This window comes from Dama dama, chromosome 29 (assembly GCF_033118175.1).
Source record: "Dama dama isolate Ldn47 chromosome 29, ASM3311817v1, whole genome shotgun sequence".
Taxonomy (NCBI): Eukaryota; Metazoa; Chordata; class Mammalia; order Artiodactyla; family Cervidae; genus Dama; species Dama dama.
The window spans coordinates 26,244,080-26,267,494 of NC_083709.1; the positions used below are offsets into that span (position 1 = coordinate 26,244,080).

The window sequence follows — 23,415 nt, forward strand, 5'->3', positions numbered from 1 at the left end:
AAAGAATTGTTCAGAGTTTAATGGACCAATGGATTTTATTATAATAGAGCATGACAAGTTCATTGATAGGATTTTAGATTCTAAATTTGTAACCTTTTAGGATCTGCCCCTGTAGAATATCCACATTTTTCTGAAAAGGCTATTAGACCAGTCCTCTCTTTTTCAACTGTATCATCTGTGTGACGCAGGATTTTCTTAATATGCTTCAACCAAACAACAGATTACAAAGGTTAAATGCAGGGGCAGGTATGATAATCCAGCTCTCTTCCATTAAGAGAAACGGTAAAGAGATTTACAAAAACAAACAACAATGCCAGTCTTCTTACTATATTTCTAAAACTAATTTTTCATTAAACTATTACTTATTCAATATGTAATGGATCTATTGGGCTTCCCTGGTGGCTCATTGGTAAAGAATCTGCCTGCCAATGCAGGAGGCATAGGTTCAATCTCTGGGTCCAGAAGATCCCCTGGAGAAAGAAATGGCAATCTACTCCAGTACTTTTGCCTGGGAAATCCTATGGACAGAGGAGCCTGCTGGGCTACTGTCCATGGGGTCACAAAAGACTCAGACATGACTTAATGACTGAACAATAACAAAGGGATCAGTTACTGTTTTCCATGAAGTAAATATATTTTTTATTCTTCTCATTTCTAATTTCAAATTCAGTAAATCAACTGATACAACCCACATAAAAAAAGCTGTTTGGGTTTCTGAAACCAAAGTTTGAATATGGTCATATCATTTCATGTTTTTAACATTCTTACAGTTGTTTGCAAGAATGTAATCTTTCTGTCCATACATATATACACATTCAGTAAATATTTACTAGGTACTTACTGTGTGCCTGGCATTGTTCTAAACTGCAGAGTACAGATTCTTTTGTCACAAATGTATACTCTACAGGAGGAGGCAGATAATTAAAAAGTAAGTAGATATACAAGTATGTCAGATAATAAATTCTATGGGAACAGTAAAGCTGGAGTTGAGTTTTAATAAAAAATAGGAGTTATAAATTCAGTGGTCAGGAAATGTAGGTTACTTAGGATAGCACTAGTCGCTATAACAGGTAAATCCTAAAATCTTAGTGGCTTAACACAAGACAAGGTTTATTTGTTGTACATTTAGAGTTCAGTTGATGACAGGGTATCTTGGAGTATGTACTCCTCTAAGTCATTCAGGTGCCCAAGCTGAAATCACCATCTTCAGCAGGTGCTTGCAAGGTCCCCTTGGACCTTGAATCTAGACATTCAGCCACTAGATAGGATAAGAGGGGAGGATAGAAGATGATGGACTAGGTTTGGAACCAGCATATATCACACCCTGAAGCTGAAACTGAAACTCCAATACTTTAGCCACCTGAGGCGAAGAACTGACCCATTGGAAAAGATCTTGATACTGGGAAAGATTGAAGGCGAGAGGAGAAGGGGAGGACAGAGGATGAGATGGTTGGATGGCATCACCGACTTGATGGACATGAGTTTGAGTAGGCTTGGAGAGTTGGTGATGGACAGGGAAGCCTGGTGTGCTGCAGTCCATGGGGTCACAAAGAGTCGGACATGACTGAGCGGCTGAACTGAACTGATATCACACCACCCAGATTCCAGTGACCATTACTCATATGTAATCTCGGGACTCCATTGGAATAGGAGCAGGAATCTCTAGAGGACAGCTAGGTGTCTCTGCCACTGACAGCCTCGTGAGAATGTGACTTTCAGGTAAAGTTCCTAATGAGGCTCAGAAGCAAATCTTGCCAACATCCGTGTGGACAGTATAATAATCACAATAAACAGCCAGTGTAATAAGACTCTAGGGGGCTCTAGGCCACTCCATCAGTCCAGCTGAGAAATAATGGTGGCCTGTACCAATAGGTAGCATTGGGGATAGTGAGAGGAGTTAGTTGTTCTAGCTGTATTTTAGTGATAGAGCTGACGGGATTTGCTGTAGGATTAGAGTTGAGATAAAGGAATCACTCTTCTACTCTTTTTGGCCTGATCAACTAGAAGAATGGAGAAACATTTACTGAAATGAAGTATTGTCAGAAGAAATTTATTAATAAAACTCATTTTATTTTTGATTAGCCAGCTATTTTTTTAGTAGAATCACATCTTTTTAACCATCCTTTATTTAATAGAGTTTCCTTTGAAGCATTATTTTCTTTTTGGACATTTTCTAGTAGAATTATGCTTTAAAATATTTTGTTTAATAAAAAATTTTATGTATAAACTTTAACACTAAAAATTTTCAATCTAAATGTTTGTAAATTTTACTCTGCCATTCTCTGACTCACACAATTTCTTTTTTAAGGTACTAGAGAAGGACAGACTCGTCTAATCAGAGATGGAGAGAAAGTCGAAGCCTACCAGTGGAGTGTTAATGAAAGGAGGTGGATAAAAATCGGTGATGTTGTTGGGTCCTCTGGTGCTAGTCAGCAAACGTCTGGAAAAGTTTTATATGAAGGGAAAGTATGTCAACTTCTGCTTTCTTAAAGCATTTGACAAATTAATGGTTTTGTTTCCCTTTCCCCATGCTAATAAAATTTTCTTTGGTATTTTGACATTTAAAAATACATTTCAATGGGGAGATTCTCTCTCAGTTTTTGACTAGATTTTTTAAAGTATCTTTGCAAGCAGAGAGAGCTCCTTTTGTGATGGATGCATTGGCCATGATTTGCCTTTTGGTAGTTGGATGCATAAGCTATTCCCGACCATTTTGGGTTTGGCACTTCTGTGCGACCTTTCATCTCATGCTTCATGCCTAGCTATGTTTAACTTGACAGGCCATGAGGGACCCCGCAGGGCTGTGCTTATAATGCCGGCATGTGTTTTATGAACATGTTTTCAACAGCTAATACCTTTGGCCTTGAGATCAACTAATTGCCAACCAATCTTGGTTTTACAGTTAATGTGTTGTCATAATCCATCCCCTAAGTCTGCCCCAGTGAACTGTCATTCTTACAGCACATGCAGATGGTTGCTATTAATCAGTATCTGCCTAGTAGAAGTTTTAACATTGTGCTTTGGAGAAAGTTTAACACTATCATTATTAAAATAACTCTGCGTTATATATATATATGTCTTTAGTATATAACAGACAGTAATCATTTATCTCCTTTTTATATTCCCATTTAAGGAATTTGATTATGTTTTCTCAATTGATGTCAATGAAGGTGGACCATCATATAAATTGCCGTATAATATCACTGATGATCCCTGGTTAGCTGCATACAACTTCTTACAGAAGAATGATTTGAATCCTATGTTTTTGGATCAGGTCGCTAAATTTATTATTGATAACACAAAAGGTCAAATGTTGGGACTCGGGAACACCAGTTTTTCAGATCCTTTTACAGGTAAGTTAGGGTTTGTATTAAGTCTTATGTATTAATACTCCCATCAGTGTTGATTATCTTGTGTGTGTGTGTTTAAACACCTATTATGATTAACTATTTAAATAAAAAAATAAAAAACAAGATCTACAGCAGGATTTTGCTTCAGATTTATATCTTTGAGCTTCAAACTATATAGTAATTTTGTATTTATAGAAATAATTGTAAATTGTTCTCTTTCAATAATACAGCCACACTGTAAACTAAATAAAATTCAGAAACTAATTCAGCCATTTGAAATGAAAAGAAGCTTGTAAGTTCCTTTATGTTACTACTTCACGTTATTTTGGTGAAATTTATTAAATGGAAATTCTGTTTTCACATGGGGCTAAACTGGTTAGTTATGCATCAAATCTAGAACTGAACTATGGGTAATTTTAGTTCATGTGTTATTTGTATTCCTCATGTTCATTTTAAGTCACTCGTTTATTACATAGTATACAGTGTTTAAAGTGTTATAAATAGGATTAGGTTTTCATACCAGGAGTATTATAACCCCAGTTGTGTTAGTTTTGAGTCCTCAAGTGGAGTTTAATTCTAGAAGTGTTAGCCTGAGTTCTAGGTCCTGGAAACTAAGGCTATGCTATGGGAGGAAATACAATTCTCCCTCTTGTCTTAAGCCCTAAATAAAATTTTTTTTTTCTTCTCCACCAGCCCATGAGAAGGCGATGATTGCTTCCAGTTTTATCCCCACCCAACAGACTGCCTCTGTTCTGCCCATCAAATCTGCTCCTTATCTCTACCAATAGCACTGTCCTCCACCCCACTGGCCCAGACTTCGCTTGAACAGCATCCTGGTTCCTGTCATTTCTGACCTCATCTTTCATATGCTGGTGTTCTTCCTTTTTACAAGGATTGCACATTCTGTTCTTGTCTCAGATATTTTTTTTTCTTCTTCCCTTACAGATGCTTCATGCTCCTAAATCATCTTCTCTCCTTCTAGTTCAAAATTCTGTTGTTCATTCACATCATAGAGCTAATCTCAGCTGCATGTTGATTTAAGCAGTGGTATCAGACTGAATCACTACAGAACTACAAATAATGGAACCCTCCCAGATGCACTTGACAGAAAAAGGGAAAAGAAAGCTTATATCTGGATATTTTGCTTGGAATATCAGCCTACAGTACAAAAGAGTACTGTATTGTATAAGCTGTCTTGTGGGATAGATAGAGGACAGATGTTAAAGCAGCTGTCTGTGTCTGGAAATCTAACTGTCTCCGCTTTTTTGCTCTTCTGAAACTCTATCAGCATCCTCAGATATATCTTTGGTAGATGCCTCCAATTATTTCCTTAGAGATCCTAACAAAACCTACTCACACACACTGCCCGTTTGTAAAGGAATAAATGGGAAATCTGCTTCTTTTGTGGCACTCGTCCCCTTTGTAATTTTCTTCTCCAGTAGGTTGTAAGCTTCAGTGGATACAAGCAATCTTGTTCCCTGCTGGATCTCCGCACTGAATGTACTATTTGACACATGAATTAATGAACCTGGAGGTTCTCTAAAAGATTAACATTTGCTGCCTGTGGTTTTGATAGCAACAGCAGCAGGAATTCTAGTGAATTTGTATAGGAACAGGGACTGATTGTATGGTGTATTATTTAGGTTAGAGACCAACTCCAATTTCTTTCTATATTTGGGTTCCTAGTTATTTTACTATTTAAGTGCAGAAGCTAAAATATAATAAAAAGTATTAAAGTTAACAAAAACAAAACTTAGAGAATCACTGAAATTTTAGTTTTTTACTAACCAACTGTAAGACTTCTGACGATAACTCCTCTTACTCTGTCTTTTGTTGCCTTGCTCTTTTTTCTCCACACTTAGAGTCTTCTGATGTAAGCAGTGTGCTATTTATGAAAGTCAGAATTTTGACGTGCTTCAGATTTTCCTTTGTTTACATGCACAGGTGGTGGTCGGTATGTTCCAGGCTCTTCATCAGGATCTTCTAACACCCTTCCTGCAGCGGATCCTTTTACAGGTGGGAACCAGTTTTGAGCAATATGTCTTTCTTCCTAAAATATGTAATATTTTGCATTCTGTAGCTTAACATTTTGAAGATATAATCCATTAACTGGTAATTCCCTTATCTGTATTTCCAATTTCATGAATCTCCTTTTTAACTTCTTTTTTTTCCTTTTCCTTGAGTACTTTTCTAGCTTTCCCTCCTGACTTTTAATAACATATTAATAAAATTCATAATTTACTCCAGTGGTCCTTCCTGAAAGGAGAGCAGCATCATTAAAAGCCTAGATTTTAGAGTCAGTCAGACCTTGGTTCAAAATCTGGCTCTACCACTTATGAGAAGTTGGCAAGTTATTTAACGTATCTGAGCCTATTTTTTTTATCTGTGAAATTAGATAATAGGGGAATCCACCACCCAAGACACAGCATGAGTGCTGTCACTGGCGAGATGCTACTGATCATGAGCAGAGAAGGAGCCAATGTGAGTCCTGGATGTTGGATGGAGCAGTGCAGTCAAGAAGTTTGCCCAGGCACATTTTGCCTTTAGCATGGAAGGAGACAGTCCACCCAGCTACCCAGGATTAGTCTTCCTAATCTAAGTTATTAATGACCTTCATGAAGCCCTGGAAGTGTTGGTGTAGCTCTTCAAAGTGACTTTATTTACCAAAGGTACGCATGCCTCAGCATCAACACTACTGGAAAAAAAATTGGACTTTAATGCAACTGAAGAATCTCTGTTTTCAGAATAGCATTTGATGTATTTTATGATGCTGTTGTTGGACCTTCAGCCAGAGTTCCTGGACAATGTACCAAATTTGGGAAGAGATTCATAGCATTTATGGTATCTATTGGTCCTGCAGACTTAGTACTGTGAGCCCCAGAAGTGATACCATATGGCCATATCTAAACCATAGAAGGGACCCACACACAACCTTGGGTCATATCCTGAAGCTGTGAGCTGCTCTCACTAGGCTTCCCTTCTCCTGAGAATGCACTGGTGGCCCAGATGCAAATAGCTCTACCCTGTGCAGTGTACCAGTGTACTACAGAAACCAACTATCAAGCAAAATGTTGTGATAGCATGATGGCTATTAAGGAAGTCTTTGGTGACCCTGAAAAGGTAGGAAAGATCTGAAGAGTAGATCAGATGATCACTTTCTCTGTCGGCATACTCAGGTACAGTGATGCCCTGAAACTTAGAACAACAGAGTTCATGAATCTCATTAGCAGCTCTTTTTGGAACAGAAAGACTATTACACCAAGCTTCAAACAGTACCAACAAAGTCAAGAGAACCACTGGGTCCATCGTAACCGGAGCATGTCTCACTGTTGCACAATATCAATAACTCAGAAGATTCACTGATTATGGAGATATGCAAGATAGCATACTAAAAATCCAGGAGAATTCTGAAGTAATAGGTTAACTGATCCACAGTTATCAAAAAGATAGATAACAACATTTCCATATTAAGATGTTATAAAAAATTCTGTAGTACATTTAGCAAAATGCCTGGAATATATTAATAATGTTTAAGCCCTCAATATATGTTAGCTCTTATTATTATTGATGTTGTACCTCCAGTTTTACCAATAGCCCTGGGGCCAGAAGATTTCTGCATCTTGCTTACAACTTAAGGTCAATCTTAATTCTTTTTTTTTTTTCCTTATTTATGGAATGCTTGTTTAAGTTAGTTATTGCAAGGTCCCACCCGCAAAAATTCTGATACACTACATTAGTGAGGAGGTTAAAAATACTTAAAGTCTGGCCCCTTAGCCAGGAATTCTGATTAAGTGGTCTTTTTTCATTTTTTTAATATTTATTTATTTATTTTTGACTGTGCTGGGTCTTCATTACTGTCCATCGGCATTTTCTAATTTCAGGGCTGTGGGGGCTCCTCGCTAGTTGCTGTGCGCAGGCGTCTCATTGCAGTGGCTTCTCCTGTTGCAGATCGTGCTGGGCTCTAGGGTGTGCGGGGGGCGCCAGTGATCATGGCATATGGGCTCAGTTGTTGCAGCAGCTCCTAGGCTCTAGAGTACAGACCCAGTAGTTGTGGTACATGGGCTTAGTTGCTCCGTGGCATCTTCCTGGACCAGGGATCAAACCGATATCCCCTCCATTGCAGGATGAATTCTTAACCACTGGACCACCAGGGAAGACCCTGATTAAGTGGTCTTGGATGTGGTTTGCTATCTAGGTAGTTTTGAAAGCTCCCCATTGGTTTCTAAAATGAAGCTAATTTGGAGTACCACTAAGCATTTATGGGCAGGTCCTGGGAATCTGCATATTGAACCAGTGACTCTCATTCAAATTGGTCTAAAAACCACATTTGGCATAGTGTAGGACTACATTCTGCCTCATAACGCCTTGGGCAAATTATTCAGCCTTCCTTTTGTGAATTTTTATGAATAACAATGATACCTAATTAATATTTAAATGAATTCCTGCATATAAGATCCTTAGCTTGCTAGCCAGCATATTGTGAAAACTCAGCAAATCCACTTACTTTGTGTTCTTCATTATTTTAATGAATGCCATTCACCTCTGTAGTTTTATTTTTTAGTTTTGTTTGCTTTTTCTGTATCTGTTGCACTGATTATACCAACTCCTGAATGTTAAAATCAGAGGGGCTAGAATAATAAGTAGCTCATCTTCCTTCTTCCCACAAAAGCTGATCCAGGACTCTGAACATCTCCAAATTCTGCTGATTCTCTATACTTGTTTTTCCTGTTTCTTTTCTTTCCATTGTCAATAAAGCAGCTACAAGTATTCTCACATGTGAGACTGGGCTCTTCTCATGGAATCTCTGACTGTTACCTGGTTTCTTTTCCGTTTGTCTTATATGCCAGCGAATCCTGTGTCTATATTTCAATAGAATAGTGTCCACATTTTATAATGAAAACTTGTGACTCTCTCTCCAGTCTAATAGCCTTTGTAATTCATTAAACTTCTATAATTATAGTATATAAGGCATGTAATTACTTGAGGATAACGTCTCTGGCTAATTTTATTGGAATCTAACTACGTGCCTGATAATATTCTAAGCATTTTGCTATATTAAATTTACAACCCATTTATTAAGCCAGTTTATTAAGATGTCATTCTGAAAGTGTAACTAATAATGAAAATAAGTCATTCTGTGTAAAGAAGGAGCAGTTTGAACTTTAGTATAATGTGCCATTACCCTGTGCTTACTATGAGTATTATTGCATTTTAGGTGGTGGTCGGTATGTACCAGGGTCTGCAAGTATGGGAACTGCCATGGCTGGAATCGATCCATTTACAGGTACACACTTTTTACTTCCTTTTCTTGTTTTTAGATTTTTAAAGTTCATTAGAACTTTTATGTAATAAAAGTTTAAGAAAATTGGCATCTTTTTCTTGCTGGAAAACATTTTATACAGTAAATCAAGACCAAACACTTTTCGAGTGTTCTCAGAATTGTGTCATTACCTCATGCTGGAATCATCTGGGTAGCTTAGAAAAAGTCCTTCAGCCTCATCCTCAGTGATGCTCACTTGATCTAATGTTGCTCTGGGTTGAGGTCTTAGCAAGGGTAGTTTGATAATTTTCTCATATGCAACCGGGATGGAAAAATGCTGTTCTGTGTTAAGGCTGGTTTCCTCAGTATCCTTACAAAGTCTTAGTTTGTTCCCATCTCTTCCTCTTCATTCTTACATAATGTGTTTAGAATGTTATTTACTGTATTACACATTGAGAGGACTCAGAAAGGAATTTGCTTTTACCATTTAGGCCTGGAATATTTGGCTTTCCCCTGAGCAAGTTTTTTTTTATTCTTAGTATCTAGCATAGACTCCAGCACATCTTACTCGTTCATCATTGTTGAGTATATGCAGGCATTCTTTTTCCCTCTGTATTGACTGCCAGCAAAATGCAGAACTGAGTTTGTGGTTCACCTCTTGAAAGTTTGAGAGATCTCTTGGCATATATATTTCCCTATTTATTATTTTTTTAAATTTATTTTATTGAAGTGTAGTTGATTTACAGTGTCGTATAACTTCTGCTCTAGAGCAAAGTGATTCAGTTATATATCAATATATGTTCTTTTTCATACTCTTTTCCATTGTGGTTTATCACCCTAGTGGAAAGTGATTCAGTTATATATCAATATATGTTCTTTTTCATACTCTTTTCCATTATGGTTTATCACCCTAGTGGAATTATTGAATATAATTCTTTTGTATTGAATACGGTTCTCTGTGCTGTTCATTCAGTAGGACCTTGTTGTTTACCCACTCTGTATCATTGTCTACCTGTTTATTATTTTATATGAGAAATATAGAGAATATATGTGACATGTTACTGAGCATAATAAAAAGTTCATAAACCCACCACTCTACTTGAGAATTAAGTTGGAATATGATTTTGTAAGCTATTTTTTTCATTGTAAAAGTAACATTGGCTGGCAGTATTGAAGTTTAACATAGTGATTAATTAAGATTAAGGACTCTGGAGTGAGAATGCTTTGATTGAAGTTTCAGTTCCACTACTTTTTATGTGTTTTACCTTGAGCAAGTCATTTTGTTTCTGTCTTTTTCTCATTTGCAAAATTATATCTACTTTCTAGAGTTAAAAGAGTTTAAAATTACAAAATATATAAAAATAATTTTCTACAAAATAAATGCTTAGTAATCTTAGTTGTAGCTGTTATACTACAAAAAAGTCTTAAATTCACAATATTTCCTCCATTTTTCAGAAATTAAAGTCTTTTAACAATTTTTATATACTGGACCGTTATCTTAGCCATTGTCATCGCTCATCTAGACTAATGAAACAGTGGCCTCTGAATTGGTCTCACAGTGGTCCTCTGTTTATGCCCCTCCCATGATTAAAGCACTATTACAGCTCCCCAGTGACTGCTTTCTCTTGCCTTGCATCACATTCCTTTCTGCCTCTTTTCTGCCATACTGACCTGCTTCAGTGTCTTAAATGTGGCATGCTGTTTTCTACCTTAAGAGTTTGGTACATGTTGTTCTCTTTTGGAATATTTGCACCTTCTGCATTGCTACTTAGACCACTAATTGTTGTTTGGCTTTTCCCCTCCTTTTTCTTTTTTATTTAATTTTGCTATATAGTATTTACTAAATGACCTTAGTGAAACTTCCTGGACACGCATATATGGCCTCTTGCTAGATTCTCTTCTCTGTCATAAGTTCTCAATGCATCCCGTACTTTTCCTTCAGAGAACTTTTCATTGTGCTTAACTGTTTGGACGATATTTGATTTGCAATTTCCTTACCACATACTAGACTCTTTAACAATCGGGAGTACAGGCAGTGTCTTTGATGATGTCAAAATTTTTTATCTTTGGAAGCAATTACAATTAATTTTGTGCACTTAACTCATTCTTCATTTATCTAACTTCCCCCTTTCTACTTCTAATATACTAGAAGATCAAAATGTTTTATTCACATTTTTGCACAATACCTTAATTTTACATCAGAACAAAAACGTTGTATAAATTAAGATTTGAAATGAAAGTAAGACATAAATTAGATTTAAATTATATTTCATTGAATTAGCTTCATTTAACTTTATTTACTGAGTTTTCATCTGGTGGCTATGTTTTGTTCATCATCAGATACAGAGTTAGTGTTACTATAATGGAGATTGAAGAAGTAAATACATATTCCCTTCAGGAACTTATAACTTGGGAGGGATTTATGAAAATGATTAGAGAAAATGACAGTGCCTACTACATCATTTGGAATGAGAAGAGAGATCAGTTTCTCCTAGAGAAGGAGAAACTGGAAAGTTTCATAATTGTTTTGTATTCTTTGATCTTTTAAAAACTTTCAGTTTAGATTGAATCTTAAAAATATGAGAGAAGTAGAAAATATGAAATGAAAAGGCTTTGTTTTGCATTTAAGCTCCCTTTCCCAAATCTGAAATTTATTATATGAACAAATACATGCAGTATATAAAATCTTAAAGATTTGTTTTCTTTCTGTTTTTTTTTTCTGAAGTGGGTTGTTACTGCTTGCACTGAATAGTTATATATCTCTAATTTTGATGACAAAAGTCAGAAAAATCTTGCTTTTGGCCATTCTGAATGATTTTCACCTTCTATTCTGTAAACAGGAAACAGTGCCTACCAATCAGCTGCATCTAAGACAGTGAATATTTATTTTCCTAAAAAAGAGGCTGTCACTTTTGACCAAGCAAACCCTACACAAATATTAGGTAAGTTTATTTTTAAAATTTATTTATTTTTAATTGGAAGATAACTGCTTCACAATGTTGTGTTGGTTTCTGCCATACGTCCATATGCATCAGCCACAGGCATACATGTGACCCCTCTCGAACCTCCTTCCCGCCTCCCTCCCCATCCCATCCCTCTAGGCTGTCACAGAGCACCAGGTTCGAGCTCACCGCGTCATACAACAAATTCCCTCCAGCTGTCTATTTTATGTGTCATAATGTGTATGTTTCAGTGCTACTCTCTCTCTTCATCCTACCCTCTTCTTCCCCCACTGTGCCTCCATTGCTGCCTTGCAAGTAGGTTCATTAGTTCCATCTTTCTAGATTCCATATACATGCATTAGTATACCCTGATAGCTCAGTTGGTAAAGAATCGGCCTGCAATGCAGGAGACCCCGATTCAGTTCCTGGGTTGGGAAGATCTGTTGGGGAAGGGATAGGCTACCCACTCTAGTAATCTTGGGCTTCCCTTATGGCTCAGCTGGTAAAGAATCCACCTGCAGTGCGGGAGACCTGGGTTTGATCCCTGGGTTGGGAAGATTCCCTGGAGAAGGGAAAGGCTTCCCACTCCGGTATTCTGACCTGGAGAATTCGATGGGCTGTATAGTCCCTGGGGTTGCAAAGAGTCAGACGAGGCTGAGTGACTTTCACTTTCATACAACATTTAAGTAAGTGTGTTTTAATTAAATACTTTCCTCACATATCCACAGATTCTGAGATGCTCTCTCAAGGCTATTTCTCTCCTAAGCATATGCTGGGAACCAGGTGCTTACATGATAGAGATTTATATTTTGGTATTACACAACTGAGTCAACTAAAAATATACAACCTGATAATGGATATTAATACTTTATAAGAAACCTTACACAAATCTAAGTAAATACTTTTTGATGACTTTACTGAGAAAAAATATTAAAAGGGAAAAATATCAATCCTATCCCCTAAATTCTTACTGTTTTCAGAAAAAAAATAAAACGAACAAGCAAAGCATTTAAAAAGCAAAGATCTTGTCTGTAAATCTGAAACTGCTCAGTTGGCTTTGATTACTTTTTCTGCTAATTAATTTTCCTCCAAGCAAAATGACTAGGGTTTTTCTTGTTTGCTTTTGACTAAGAGTATTACTATGTTTGCCACAAAGATTATGGTGAAAGTCTATTGAGATAACGTACATATCTGAATATATGACAGTGGTGTTACTGTTTTGGAGGAGGTGTTGTTTTGCTTTATTTTTTGTCATTATTTTTTATAACATCTTTATAAAAATCCGTAGGTCTTTTCTTAATTGCTTTTTTTAACAATAAAGAAGTGTATACACACTTTTAGGCAACTTGTCATTTTTAAACTCTTATAGAGATCTAAAAGATCTCTTACTATTTGCATTCCCTAAATAAGATTTGTTTTAATACTCTGTTAAACAGCTTTTAATGCCAAAGAATAATGAAAGAGATCCAAGTTTCCAGTTACAAATGGTAAAAATTTTGAAATTTTAACTTCTTTATTCTTTGAGATAAAGATTTTTGATGAAATAATGTAGATGACTCAAAGTAACATTAATGATGACACGGATGCTGATATTGAAGTTGCATGTGAAGAGTTTGAAAGAAGTTGTTTCATGAAGTGTGAATATGGTGGGAAAGGCAAAATTTCCATTAAACGTGTTTAAATAATGTGATGTCAAATGTACAGATGGAACTAAGTTAGTGAATTATATACAAATACACATTTAGCTTTTTGACCGGGCTTCCCAGGTGGTGCCAGTGGTAAAGAACCCACCTGCCAATGCAGGAGACACAGGTTCAATTCCTGGATTGGGAACATCCCCTGGAGGAGGGCATGGCAACCCACTCCAGTATTCTTACCTGAGAATCCCATGGACAAAGGAGGCTGGCAGGCTATGTATAGGGTTGCAAAGTGTCAGACACAACTGAAGCAACTTAGCATGCGTGCAGCTTTTTGACTATATCATTGGTAGTCATAGAAGTTGATGTTAGTTGGCTAAAAGTTATAAATTTTCTCAGTAAGAAAGTAAGGGATTGACTTATATGTGCTATCTAATACTGCTTTGAAAAGCATTTAAAATGATTACAAATATAGTATACTTAAAAACTTACTCAAAAAGCTTAGAAGATCTTAGAGGATAACAAAGAAATCATCACAGTAACCTTTCTTTTTCTATACTGTACTTAGCTTAAAAATACTCACAGGCCTTATTTTATGGTCTTTGATAATTGCTGTGAAAAATCTTGACCTCCCTATGGTGTGTGGTAGCATGTTCTTATTGAAAACGTTGCCACTTACGTATTGTATGTGGCTAATTACATTTAGAGAATACTGATGGTTTGCATTTGGTTCTAGGTAAACTAAAGGAACTTAATGGAACTGCATCTGAAGAGAGGAAGTTAACTGAGGATGACTTGGTACTTCTTGAAAAGATACTGTCTCTAATATGTAATAATTCTTCAGAAAAACCCACAGCCCAGCAACTTCAGATTTTATGGAAAGCTGTTAACTGGCCTGAAGGTACAAAAATACTTTTGAAAATGTAACCAGGAAACAGAGAGTATATCTTTTTATTCCTATCCATACTATTGGTGTTTTTAGATTAAATAAAAGTTAAGGTGGTAGTTGAAATTTGCATTGAAAAAAACTTGGATTCACTGTACCGCTCTAGTCCATAGTCTTCTCTGGTCATATACCTATGAGAATCTGAAGGTAGTGTGATGATCCCCATACATGGACCATTTTGTACACTCTTCCAGAGCATTTGTGAATCCCCTGCAAGTCATACATGAAACTCTTTGTGACCTGTTAACCATAGGCTACAAACATTTGCTCCAAGTATTTTTTCTCTTATTTAATTTACTTAACTCTTTTTTATTCCAAAGTACCATCTTTCCTATTGTTTTTTCATATGATTGATTTATTGGAGGAAAAAAATCATTTTTCTTGCAGAATGCCCCATATTTTGAATTTGACTGATCACTTAATGTGTCCATCTGTCTCTTGTTTTTCATGTTAGACATAATTAGATTCTGGTTCAATAGTTTTTTTCAGGTGAATATCCTTTATAAATGATGTTGCATACTACCTTTATATCCCAGGGCCCATAATTTCTGCTTTGCTCACTTTCAGTGATAATAAGATTGTTTGGAGCATTCATTCTTGTTCAGTCACTCAGTTGTGTCCGACTCTGCAACTGCATCGACTGCAGCACGCTAGGTTTCCCTGTCCTTCACCATCTCCCAGAGTCCGCTCAAACTCATGCCCATTGAGTCAGTGGTGCCATTCAGCCATCTCATCGTCTGTCGTCCCCTTCTCCTCCTGCCTTCAATCTTTCCCAGCATCAGGGTCTTCTCCAATGAGTCAGCTCTTCACATCAGCTGGCCAAAGTTTTGGAGCTTCAGTCAGCATCAGCACCTTTCAGTGGTGGCTCAGCTGGTAAAGAATCCGTCTGCAATATGGGAGACCTGGGTTCCATCCGTGGGTTGGGAAGATCCCCTGAAGAAGGGAATGAGGAGAATACTCCAGTATTCTGGCCTGGAGAATTCCATGGACTATATAGTCCATGAGGTCTCAAAGAGCCAGACACGACTGAGTGACTTTCACTTTCCTTTAGGATTGACTGATTTGATCTCCTTACAGTCCAAGGGACTCTCAAAAGTCTTCTCCAACAGCATGGTTTTAAAGCATCAATTCTTCAACGCTCGATATGCTGTCAACAGTATGAAAAGAGCATTCATTCACTTGAAAAGAGCATTCATTGACTTGGCGTCTATCCAGTCCCTTAACTGTGTATCTCTCCACCAATATATATAAGCATCCTATTAGCATTTGTCAGCTAGAATTCTTTTATAAAGAATTTTCCCTCCTCAATTCTTTGGTCTTGTTTTAGGATTTTTTTAAAAGCGAGTTCCCAATACTATTTTTTTCCACAAGTATTTATTGAATACTCACTGTATGTCAAGCTATCTTAATAACCCAGGAGAGTTACCATGTTTTAAAGCAGATGTGATCTTAGAGCAATAATTATAGCCTCTAGAAATATGAAAAATCAGTTAACACAAAATTTAGAAATATATGCAATTTGGAAAGCAGGCATATGATTTTTAACATGTTTAGTTTTTTAACAATAAATTTTTCTTTTTCACAGATATTGTCTTTCCTGCCCTCGACATTCTTCGGCTGTCAATTAAACATCCCAGTGTTAATGAGAATTTCTGCAATGAAAAAGAAGGGACTCGGTTCAGCAGCCATCTCATCAGTCTTCTGAACCCCAGAGGAAAGCCAGCAAACCAGCTGCTTGCTCTGAGGACTTTTTGCAATTGTTTTGTTGGCCAGGCAGGACAAAAGCTCATGATGTCACAGAGGGAATCACTGTTGTCCCATGCAATAGAACTGAAGTCAGGGAGCAATAGGAACATTCACATCGCTCTGGCTACGCTGACCCTGAACTATTCTGTGTGTTTTCATAAGGACCATAACATTGAAGGGAAAGCTCAGTGCTTGTCAGTAATTAGCACAGTCTTAGAAGTTGTACAAGACCTCGAAGCTACTTTTAGACTTCTTGTGGCTCTTGGGACACTTATCAGTGATGATTCCAACGCTGTACAATTAGCCAAGTCTTTAGGTGTTGATTCTCAAATTAAAAAGTATGCCTCAGTATCAGAACCAGCTAAAGTAAGTGAATGCTGTAGATTTATCCTAAATTTACTGTAACGGTGGCGTGGGGGCTGAGATTTTAATTTGATGAGTGTTGTTTTTCTTTCACATTTCACATGACTGATTACAGATGATGAAACAAATGCTGTGGATTAAGTAAAATTTCAGATCCTGTAAAGTGGGATAGTGGGGAGAGGGGAAACAAAGGAGAAATAAAAATTTTGCACTGATGAACTGTGAAATTTTCCTGTGTAATGTGGGCAGGTTTTTAAGAGCTTTAGAGATAAATTAAGAATGAGCTGTGACCACCAACAACACAACTACAGTGGCAGAATTCCCTTACATGAGCCATCTAGAAGAAAAGGGCTTTTACTTATGTAATCTGCTTTTGCTGTTATACTTGTATACCCCAGATTGTTATTTGTTGGTGGTTGTCTTTTATTTAATTTCCACTCTATTCATTTTCATTGCTTGATTCAACAGCACTGATTGATTTCAAAGTCTTGTTTTAGGACAAATGCTTTAGAATTAAAATTATGTTTGTTATAAATTATCCCATTTGTTGAGAAGATATAAAATAATTTCTTCATTTAAGTCCTTTGTAAATAGAAAGTTTGTTTAATGGCTTATTTTTAGATGAAGTGAGAGCAAGTTACTAATTTGTTAGGTATCTGAAAGCAAATTTGTTAGTATCAGTTCAGTCAGATGAAGCCCCAAATTGACTACAAGTTTATGATCCAGTTTCTTTCCCCTTCACTATTTGGGATAACTTCATTATTCCAGTTTGAAAAATAATCTGATTGTTTATTTTTGGTCATTTCTATATATCAGAGGAAGTTTGGAATGTGTTGAATATTAGGCAATTGTGCCAGCAAGAGTATATCAAACTGTTATTTGCAAGTCCAGAGACTGTCATGGGAAATTAGTATTTTTGAGCCCCTAAACATGGTCCGAGTACTGTGTTGAACACTTTGATATTTAATTCCCAAATCTCCTTAAATGTAGGATGCTGTTACCTCTGTTTTCAGAAGTAAAGATGGTGGGATGAATCATGATGGAAAAAAGGAAAAGTACATACCATTCTATACTTCCTAGAGAACGAGTTGGGAAGGGGAGCATATCACAAGTTTGTCTATGAACATCCTAGCAACTAATACCAAGTAGGAACCAATCCATTAATTACTAATTTATTGTTTAAGAGGACCTCAATTTCTTGAGAGAAGTTTGACTATTCCTAATCTAAAATAATGAGCATTATTGCCAACATTTATGGTATATAGAACCATGAATTTCCTGACTTAATGCCAAATTATAGTCTAAGAAGAACAATTTTACTCAAATAAGGAAGGAAACCATTTTAATTGTCTGGATTAATTCAAGGTAAAACTTATGGCATATCAAAACAGAATGGGTAAAATGTAAATTGAAGGGACATATATTTTGCTAAGTATTAAATTGCCATTTTCTGGTGTGTACCCAGACTTTAAATATTGTTTGCTGCTTCTGTTAGTAACCCATGCTTTGCTTTTTGCCTAATCGGGATTTAAGGGGTTAAGTCCAGGTTAAATGATGACTTTAAGAGTATAACCTGGTTCAGCCTGGTTTGTTTACAATACAGTGCTTTGTTTTTAACATCTTGTTTAGCATGCAATTTTAAGTACAGTTTATCTGCAATATTTTGAAATACTAGGCACCTTTGTATAATGGTAGGAGTAGAGTCTTGGCTAAGAATAGATTACTAAGTTACTTTTTCCCATGATTATTTTTTTCTAAACAGAAAAATACACATTCACTGAATAAGACCAACACACATTAAATAAAAATTGGCTATAATTCCACTACCCAGAGAAAACCATTCTTACTTAACATCTTGTGCCATATCAGTTGGTATGTAAACATGTTTTATTTTTTTAAAAAGGATTGTATGATACACATTGTTCAATAACCTGATTTTTTAACTTAACATTTAGTACACATATTTCCATCTTAATAAATACTATTTTATATCCATGTGCCCATTTCCTATTATCTGACATTGTTTCCAATTTCCAACTGTTAAGCAAGGCTATGCCAATACAAAGTTCATACAAATTCCTTAGAATACATTGTATATTTGGATACAGTGGTGGGTGGGTCAAGTCAGTGCACATTTTTTAAACTTTGATAAATGCTGTCAAATCACTTCCAGTGATAAAAGTCTTGTGGTTAATGTCCATATTGCATTAGAAATAGTTGCCTGCAAAAGATATGTTATCTTTGCCTCTAGTTCATAACTATTACAGTCCCTCTAGCATTAGATTTTTTTTTTTAGCTGCACTAGATCTTAGTTGTAGCACGCAGGATATTCTCACATTCAGTTCAGTGGCTCAGTCGTGTCCAACTCTACGACCCCGTGAATCACAGCACGCCAGGCCTCCCTGTCCATCACCAACTCCCAGAGTCTACTCAAACTCATGTCCATCAAGTCGGTGATGCCATCCAGCCATCTCATCCTCTGTCGTCCCCTTCTCCTGCCCCCAATCCCTCCCAGCATCAGGGTCTTTTCCAATGAGTCAACTCTTCACATGAGGTGGCCAAAGTATTGGAGTTTCAGCTTCAGCATCAGTCCTTCCAATGAACACCCAGGACTGATCTCCTTCAGGATGGACTGGTTGGAACTCCTCGCAGTTCAAGGGACTCCCAAGAGTCTTCTCCAACACCACAGTTCAAAAGCATCAATTTTTCGGCACTCAGCTTTCTTCACAGTCCAACTCTCACATCCATACATGACCACTGGAAAAACCAAAGCCTTGACCAGACGGACCTTTGTTGGCAAAGTAATGTTTCTGATTTTATATGCTATCTAGGTTGGTCATAACTTTCCTTCCAAGGAGTAAGCATCTTTTAATTTTATTGCTGAAATCACCATCTGCAGTGATTTTGGAGCCCAGAAAAATAAAGTCAACCACTGTTTCCACTGTTTCCCCATCTATTTGCCATGAAGTGATGGGACCAGATGCCATGATCTTAGTTTTCTTAATGTTGAGTTTTAAGCCAACTTTTTCACTCTCCTCTTTCACTTTCCTCAAGAGGCTCTTTAGTTCTTCTCCACTTTCTGCCGTAAGGGTGGTGTCATCTGCATATCTGAGGTTATTGATATTTCTCCCCGCAATCTTGATTCCAGCTTGTGCTTCCTCCAGCTCAGCGTTTCTCATGATGTACTCTGCATATAAGTTAAATAAGCAGGGTGACAATATACAGCCTTAACGTGCTCCTTTTCCTATTTGGAACCAGTCTGTTGTTCCATGTCCAGTTCTAACTGTTGCTTCCTGACCTGCATACAGGTTTCTCAAGAGGCAGGTCAGGTGGTCTGGTATGCCCATCTCTTGCAGAATTTTCCAGTTTGTTGTGATCCACACAGTCAAAGGCTTTGGCATTGTCAATAAAACAGAAGCAGATGTTCTTCTGAAACTTGCTTTTCCGATGATACAGCGGATGTTGGCAATTTGATCTCTGGTTCCTCTGCCTTTTCTAAAACCAGCTTGAACATCTGGAAGTTCACGGTTCATATATTGCTGAAGCCTGGCTTGGAGAATTTTAAGCATCACTTTACTAGCGTGTGAGATGAGTGCAATTGTGCAGAAGTTTGAACAGTCTTTGGCATTGCCTTTCTTTGGGATTGGAATGAAAACTGACATTTTCCAGTCCTGTGGCCACTGCTGAGTTTTCCATATTTGCTGGCATATTGAGTGCAGCACTTTCACAGCGTCATCTTTCAGGATTTGAAACAGCTCAACTGGAATTCCATCACCTCCACTAGCTTTGTTCATAGTGATGCTTCCTAAGGCCTGCTTGACTTCACATGGACATGGGTTTGGGTGGACTCTGGGAGTTGGTGATGGACAGGGAGGCCTGGTGTGCTGCGATTCATGGGGTCACAAAGAGTCGGGCACGACTGAGTGACTGAACCAAACTGATTCAGTCTATAACACATAGTGTAGTTGTCATTATAAATATAGTTTTGAACACTTTCACATTTTTCCATGTGGTTCAATTTTTTAATGAAAATAAAAGTTAAAGGAATAGAGTGAATACTCATGGACTTGCCTACTGGTTTCTGCAGTTAACGTTTTCCATGTTTGCTTTTTCTCTTGATAATACTTTCTTTTGAAATTATTTTAAAAAATAAGTTACAAATAACACTTATCTACTGAATACTTCATTATGCATCTTATAAGAATAAAAACATTTAAAAGAATATTCTTATTAATACTACATATTTAAAATTAATAATCTCATAATATCTAATATCTGGTCCATATTCAAATTTCCTCATTGTCCTAAGGTTGTCTTTTAAATTTTTGTTCTAAAGGCTCTAATTTATAAATAAATAATCAAGCTTTATGTTGTTTTTAGTTATTTGGTTATACAGCTCTTTGGTCTCAGTCTACAGCAGCCTATCTCTTAATTTTTTTTAAAATTTATTTATTGTCTGTGGTGGGTCTTTGTTGCTGACACAGGCGAGCTGGGGCTACTTTCCAGTTGCAGTGTGAGGGCTTGTCTTGTTGCAGGGCACAGGCTCCTAGATGTGTGGATTTCAGCAGTTGCAGCACATGGGCTCATTAATTGCGGCTCATGGGCTTAGTTGCCTCGGGGCAGGTGGGATCTTCCAGGACCAGGGATCTAGCCAGTGTCCCTTGTGGTGCCAGGCAAATTCTTAACCACTGGACCACCCAGGAAGCCCTCCTTTTTTTTTTTCCTTCTTTTTTAATATAATTAACTTTAAAGTCTGTTGGCCAATCCAGAATGTGATATACTCCTGTTTTATTTGTAAAAAATGTTATTTTTTAAAAAATTATTTATTTGACTGCACTGAGTCTTAGTTGTGGCTTGTGAGAGATCCTACCTGGGACCCCTGCACTGGGAACTCAGAAGCTTAGCCACTGGACCACCAGGGAAGTCCCAATTTGTAAAAAAGAAATGATAATAATCTTATAATCCTCTATTCCTCATTAATAAATTACTCCAGTATTTAGTGGCTTAAAATAACACACATTTGTTATCTCAAATTTTCTGTGAGTGAAGAATCCTGCCACAACTTAGCTAGCTCCTCTGCTGCTTTATTTCACATGAGGCTTCAATCAAGGAGCCCACCAAGGCTGGGGTCTCATCTGAAGGCTGGATTGAGGAATGATGTATGTTTTAAGCTCACTTGCACAGTGTTCAGTTCTTTATAATTAAGGACCTCAATTCCTAGCTGGCTGTTAGCCAGAGGCTGCCATCAGGTTTTTGCCTTGTGGACCCCCCTGACATGGCCAGTCGTTCATGTCTGTTCTTTGCAATGCGGCTCAACTGGTTGGTGAGAGAGAGAGTGCTAGCAGGACCAACAAGAATCTCTATAATTTAAGCACAGACATGACATCCTCTCAATACCGAGATACTCTACTAGTTGGAAGTAAGTTACTCAAGAAGAATGGATTACACAAAGCTGTGAATACCAGGGAAAGTGATCTCTGGTGACCCTCTTCACATTTGCTTGCTACACTTGTTTCCTTAGACAGAAAGCTAAATCCAAAGGCTTGGTTAGATTGAAATTACACTATTGTGGCAAGAATATTGAGAGGTGATGAGTACTTGCTTTTTGCTTGTGTGATTTTTTTTTTAACTTGATAGCATCATAACTGAGTTTCCTTAATGATGTCTGCTTCCCTTAACTAAGGCAGGTTAGAAGAATAAAAATGGTACAATTACCATTCTAGTTACCATCTCAACAACAATGGGGGAATATTCTATTTTTTTTAAAGTATTCCTATTCTTAACTATTTTATTTTTCCACTCAGAAAAACAAAATGGTTATCAGATTTTACTTGTTTAGTGTTTAAGTTTAGGATGCTTGCTTTCCAGGGATACTAAGAAAGGCATGATCTTGACTTTGAGGGCAATAAGTGAACCACTCTGGTGCCGGTCACAGAGGAAACTAGCCTTCAGAAGAAAGCAGGTGATGGAAGTTTTAGAGGAGAAAGTTGACTGGCATCCTTCTCTAAAGTTGGCAGGCTGATATTGATCCTAGGCCTAAGATGAAGTTCTGGGACTTAAAACTTGCCCTTGGGTTTGCTGGACACATTATAATCAGTAATAATCACATGGCAATGATATTTTCATTAGATATGCTCCGATAGAGATAATATCATTCTACATTTAAGGCATGTGATATAGCAGTGTTTACTCATTGGTTTGCAACTGAATTTAAAATCAACCAGTTTTCCTTTTCCGGTAAGCGGCCTGAGCTGACCCCTAAAAATGGTGCGCTATTCACTTGACCCAGAAAACCCCACAAAATCATGCAAATCAAGAGGTTGAAATCTTCGTGTTCACTTTAAGAATACTCATGAAACTGCCCAGGCCATAAAGGGTATGCATAGTCAAAAAGCCACCAAGTATCTGAAGGATGTCACTTTAAAGAAGCAGTGTGTGCCATTCCGTCCTTACAATGGTGGAGTTGGTAGGTGTGCACAGGCCAAACAGTGGGGCTGGATGCAGGGTTGGTGGCCCAAAAAGAGTTGCTGAATTTTTACTACACATGCTCAAAAATGCAGAGACTAATGCTGAGCTTAAGGGCTTAGATGTAGATTCTTTGGTCATTGAGCACATCCAAGTGAACAAAGCCCCCAAGATGTGGCGCAGGACTTAGACAGAGCTCACGGTCAGATCAACCCCTACATGAGCTCTCCCTGCCACACTGAGATGATCCTTACTGAAAAAGAACAGATTGTTCCTAAACCAGAAGAGGAGGTTGCACAGAACAAAAAGATATCCCAGAAGAAACTGAAGAAACAAAACCTTATGGCCCGGGAATAAATGCCACAGAAAATAAATGCAAATAAAAGTAAAAAAAATAAAATAAAATCAACCAGTTGAGCAGCATTGCAAAGAACAGACAAATTTAAGTAAACTGAACAGCATTCATCAAGCAATTACCTTATGCTCATTCCTAAGAGTATCACTATTCCCATGGGGAAAGTACTGCTAGTAATCTTACTTTTACAGGTGAAGATGCTGAAAAAGATCAAGTAAACCTTTATTTGACAAGTCCATAGTAATAAAACAAGAAAACTATATTTAATAAATTGGCAAAACTGGATATCAGTATGGAGAAAAATCTCAATTTGGAGTAGCCACTTTGCTTGATCATAATAGCTACTGTGAT

At 37.2% G+C, this 23,415-nt stretch overlaps 1 protein-coding gene across 2 annotated transcripts in view; it reads left to right on the forward strand.

Annotated features, from left to right (window-relative positions):
* Positions 1 to 16,463, forward strand: part of PLAA (phospholipase A2 activating protein) — a 37,335-nt gene extending 20,872 nt beyond the window's left edge. For both annotated transcript variants that reach the window (XM_061132757.1, XM_061132758.1), the window contains 7 exons: positions 2,309 to 2,466; positions 3,134 to 3,353; positions 5,295 to 5,366; positions 8,566 to 8,634; positions 11,451 to 11,552; positions 13,926 to 14,090; positions 15,721 to 16,463. In XM_061132757.1, the coding sequence (XP_060988740.1) occupies positions 2,309 to 2,466; positions 3,134 to 3,353; positions 5,295 to 5,366; positions 8,566 to 8,634; positions 11,451 to 11,552; positions 13,926 to 14,090; positions 15,721 to 16,286 (1,352 nt within the window). In that variant the 3' untranslated portion in view covers positions 16,287 to 16,463. The remainder of the gene's footprint in view (positions 1 to 2,308; positions 2,467 to 3,133; positions 3,354 to 5,294; positions 5,367 to 8,565; positions 8,635 to 11,450; positions 11,553 to 13,925; positions 14,091 to 15,720) is intronic.
* The last annotated feature ends 6,952 nt before the right edge of the window (positions 16,464 to 23,415 follow it).